Source organism: Nuphar pumila, chromosome 5 (genome assembly GCF_984573655.1).
Source record: "Nuphar pumila chromosome 5, dmNupPumi1.hap1.1, whole genome shotgun sequence".
NCBI classification, from domain to species: Eukaryota; Viridiplantae; Streptophyta; class Magnoliopsida; order Nymphaeales; family Nymphaeaceae; genus Nuphar; species Nuphar pumila.
The window spans coordinates 127,594,836-127,599,027 of NC_143253.1; the positions used below are offsets into that span (position 1 = coordinate 127,594,836).

At 39.0% G+C, this 4,192-nt stretch overlaps 1 protein-coding gene across 2 annotated transcripts; it reads left to right on the top strand.

Moving 5' to 3' along the window:
- The first annotated feature begins 2,177 nt into the window (after positions 1-2,177).
- LOC149838628 (uncharacterized) lies at positions 2,178-3,811 on the top strand. Of its 2 annotated transcripts, none has more exons than XM_090006707.1 (2): positions 2,178-2,316; positions 2,917-3,811. In XM_090006707.1, exon 2 carries the CDS (start codon positions 2,944-2,946, stop codon positions 3,589-3,591), a length of 648 nt encoding a protein of 215 aa, XP_089862833.1. In that variant the 5' UTR covers positions 2,178-2,316; positions 2,917-2,943; the 3' UTR covers positions 3,592-3,811. The 2 variants fall into 2 exon arrangements, with proteins under 2 accessions (XP_089862833.1, XP_089862834.1); XM_090006708.1 differs by having other exon boundaries at positions 2,286-2,316; positions 2,912-3,811.
- Positions 3,812-4,192: the final 381 nt, after the last annotated feature.

The window sequence follows — 4,192 nt, forward strand, 5'->3', positions numbered from 1 at the left end:
ACACACACACAAAAGCTGCTTTGCAAATTTCATAGCCAAATGGCCAAATAAAACAGGTTTAAGATCCAGGCACCTAAAAAAACAAACAATTATGTGTTGATGATAGTCAGATACAAAAATTAGCATTTTGGGAAACATCAAAAGTGACAAGGCTTAAGATTTGTCACATTAAAATTGAAGTTTTTGCATAAACATAATATCTTAGTATCTATAGTTTGTTTAAATATTGTATTTTTTAATTACATTCATCCTCTTTGGTTTTTGCTATAGATGGTGGTGACTTTTTCCCTATATGTTCCATTATCTATAACCAACAGTTTTCTTTTAGAGTTTACAGTGTCCAGGTTTCTTTTTCCTGTATATGTATGTTTCCTTCTCCCAATCTTATGATTCCATAAAGCTAGTTCTTTCCCATCAAAGCCCTTTAACCTGCATCTTCACTATCCATGTTAAACGCCTGATGTCTTTAACCCATTTGATATCTCAAAATTCATGAAAGAAAAAGGGGAAAAATAATCATGGCTGCTTGCTTCTGGGTGGGCTCTCATTTCTTTGGAATAGCAATTTGGGAGACTTGAGTATGATAATGATGTTAGCATGTCAAAAATCAATTCACACAACAATAGCTTTACTTCTCCATCTTGAGTATAACACATCTTTCTGAACAGGCTCTTCATTATGCAGAGTATCTGGTTTTGACCTAGCCGAGCCTGGTGGGCTCGAGCCCACCCAGCTTGGCTAGGTGCGGGTTTTACAACTGAATTGTTGTAACTTTATTTTGAAAAAAGAGGAGAGAAAATGAAAATAAATTCAACTAAACATTTTTTAATACATCAAAATTTTGTTGCAATTTTAGCATGAATATTTTATTTATTCTTTACGTTTTCACACTTTTTTTTTTCTGATTCCTTTTTTAAAATCTCTCGTTGTTTTTAAGTATATTGAACTTTTTCATTTTTTCAAAAACAGACATTTTTTTAAAATACAGAAATCCCCACATTGAGATTGCTTTTTTTGCCCACCCCAAATCTTTCAGCATAAATGAGAAATAGATTAGTTCAGGCCCGAGTTCGAGCAGGCTAATTATGGATGTAGAGCTAAATTGTGTCTGAGTGTATGCATGCTCATGTGTGTGTGTGTGTGTGTGTGTGTGTGTGTGTGCGTGTGCGTGCGCACAGACAGTAGTGAGTGGGGTTGTAGGATCCAGATCCAGATCTATGTTATGAGCTGTTAAAGATCCATGTAATGGACTGCAGTCCCGGTAGAACTGATTTATCCCGATCCAAATCTGTGAAACTCACGCTCGCTGGTCATCACTATGGTTGCAAACGGATCAGAGATTTGTCCAGAATAAAATCAACATTGTCGGAACTGGATGGTATGTATTTGAATCTGGACCAGTTCTGCAACAAAAATGGTTGGATCCATTAAGATCAGGCAAATTCGAGTAAGAAAATATAATTGTATTACGATAACAACAAAACCGACCCATTTTACCTCTTTAAGAAAAAGAGTTTACCTGTTTTCTCGGATCCTGTGCCACTGAAACCCATACCCAACCGGATCCAGGACTTCACTATGATATCCGAGTTAAAAAGGATGCAGTATCAAGTCAACTCTGTCCAAACCCATATCGAACCCGTTTTAAAAAAATACGGTATTTACCCTCAACGCGGATTGTCACAAATCCCGGTTACAGGAGTGGCAAGGTATAATCGCGCGATATTTTAAAATAATTTATTTTCTCGTGAAAATCTTGAAAAATTATCGTACACTTAAATTAAAAAAGAATACAAATATTTAATATTTTGTTGATAACGCAATTATACCAATGGTTGCAAGATGCCAGATGTTTTGAAAGGCTTGCGATTTTTTGAGATTATGTCGGTTTTTTAAAATATCGCAACAAATCGCGATATTTACAAAATATCGTTGTACTATGGCGCGCGCGAGTCGGGAAGGGGCAGACTTTAAATAGTGGGTGCCGCGAGGGGGTTTCCCGGATATTTCGCAGAAGCGAGGAAGCGCGACCCCGATCTCTCTCTCGATCCTTCTTTTCTTTTTTTCTTTTCTTTTTTTTTTCAAGGCAAGCTGGGGTTAGGCGGACCGACCCTACCAGAAAACAGCCACCCCATGTGGCAGAGAGATTCGATCCTGGGCCTTTAGCTTGACACAGGACCCCGCTTACCACATGGGATACCACCTCGGTGGTGATCCTTCTTCTCTTTATCAACGCGTTGATTCTTCTCCATTTTTAGGGTTTCCCTCTTCTTCTTCTTCGATCATCGTCGTCGTCGTCATCTCTTTCTTCCTCAGGTTTGTCTTCATCTCTCTCTCTCTCTCTCTCTCTCTCTAACGAGTAATTTTTTGTTATTTTTCGCTTTCGATTTTTGCCTAATCATTTTTCTTTTCAAAAGGAAAGATTTTTTTTTTGTGTTTTCGTTCAAAAGAGAATTTGAATTTTTACCTGATCTTGTTTTCTTTTTGTTTCTTTAAGAGGAGTTTTTTCTTGGATTTTGTGTTTTTTGGTAATCTGGGCGTAAATACCTTGTTTGGTTGCACTTGGATTATGGTTGTGTTTGATTTTCTTTTCGTTGTTCTGATGAACGCACGATCTGATTCTAGCGCGTATGACTAATTCTGAATTTTTGGTTCGTTTTTTTCTCTCTTGCGAAGCCCTAATTAGTTGTGGTATGTGGTAGAAACCTTGTTGTATTTCATGTGATTAGAGTTCTTGTTTGGGTTGAGGGTTGGGATTTCTGTATTAATCTTCATAGAAACGTTATCTCGGTTGGTAACTCCGTTTGATCTTTGGTTTTTTGATTATTTGATTCTGTTGTGTGATTTTGATCTTGTGTTCTTTTAGCGTTGGGTGTTCTGATCAATTGACATGCGTTGTGGTTTTTGTTAGAGCAGTCGCAGTTAGTGATTTTCTGTCGGGAGATGGATGTTGGCGGTTCTTCGCAAAATCCTTCTTGTTCTGGCGCTGCGAATGGCGATGCTGGGAGCTTTGAATGTAACATATGCCTGGAGTTAGCCCAAGATCCAATTGTGACCCTCTGTGGTCATCTTTTCTGCTGGCCTTGCCTCTATAGATGGCTTCGTGTTCATTCCCATAACGACTGCCCTGTTTGCAAGGCGCTGGTGCAGGAGGATAAATTGGTTCCTCTTTACGGGAGGGGCAAAGCATCGACGGATCCTAGGTCTAGGTCTGTCCCTGGTATGGAAATTCCTAGCCGTCCTGCCGGCCAGAGGCCAGAAACGGCGCCCGCGGCTGACCCGAATCATTTTCCTCAGCAGGCATTTGGGTTCATGGGTGCGCCTATGGCAGCTGCTAGATTTGGGAATTTCACTTTCTCTGCAGGGTTTGGCCTCTTTCCATCATTGTTTGGCTTCCAGATGCATGGCTTTCCTGATGCAACTGCTTATGGTGCCACTACTGGTTTCCCCTATGGGTTCTCTAACCCATTTCATGGAGGTCATGTTCATGGATATCATCATCCTTCAACTCAATCACCACAGGATAACATGTTGCAAAAGTACCTCTTATTTGTTGGATTTTTGGTGGTCATCTTCTTTCTCTTCTTCTAGTTCCTTCTAGCTTGAACAATGCTGGTCACAAGTGCAACTTTAAGGTGGAAGATTGGTATAATTCCATATGTAGTTCTTGTGATGCATTTGTAAATTTTATTGACATCGCTGTAAGTTTGAATGTTCTTCCATTTTTCTAAATAAGGCACTATAAACTGATTCCACCATCTATGTAGCCTCTGCTATATATGCAGAGGAAAATAGCACCATTCTTTCTGGATGAGTATCTCTTCGGTGTTTTATTGTGTTAACTGTCCGAGGCTGTGAATTTGACACGAAACTGTACCAAATGGATATCCTTCTTACCTTCTCCCTATCTCTCTTTGTTTATGTGCATGTAAAACATGAATAGTCTCCCACTTACTCTCTTGTTACTGATTTATGAAGACTGCTAACGTTTTTATTTTTTAACATTTAAATAAGTAAATAGAACTGAGATTGACATGCCAAACGAGCAAACTGTATTGTTTACTTAAGAATCTGAGCAACTAATGGTTTTGATTGCGCCAGTATACTATAGAGTAGAGACGTGTGCATGCATGGATGGACATGCATGCTGCTTTTGTTATTATAAACCGTTTGCAATTTTGACAAGTACAGT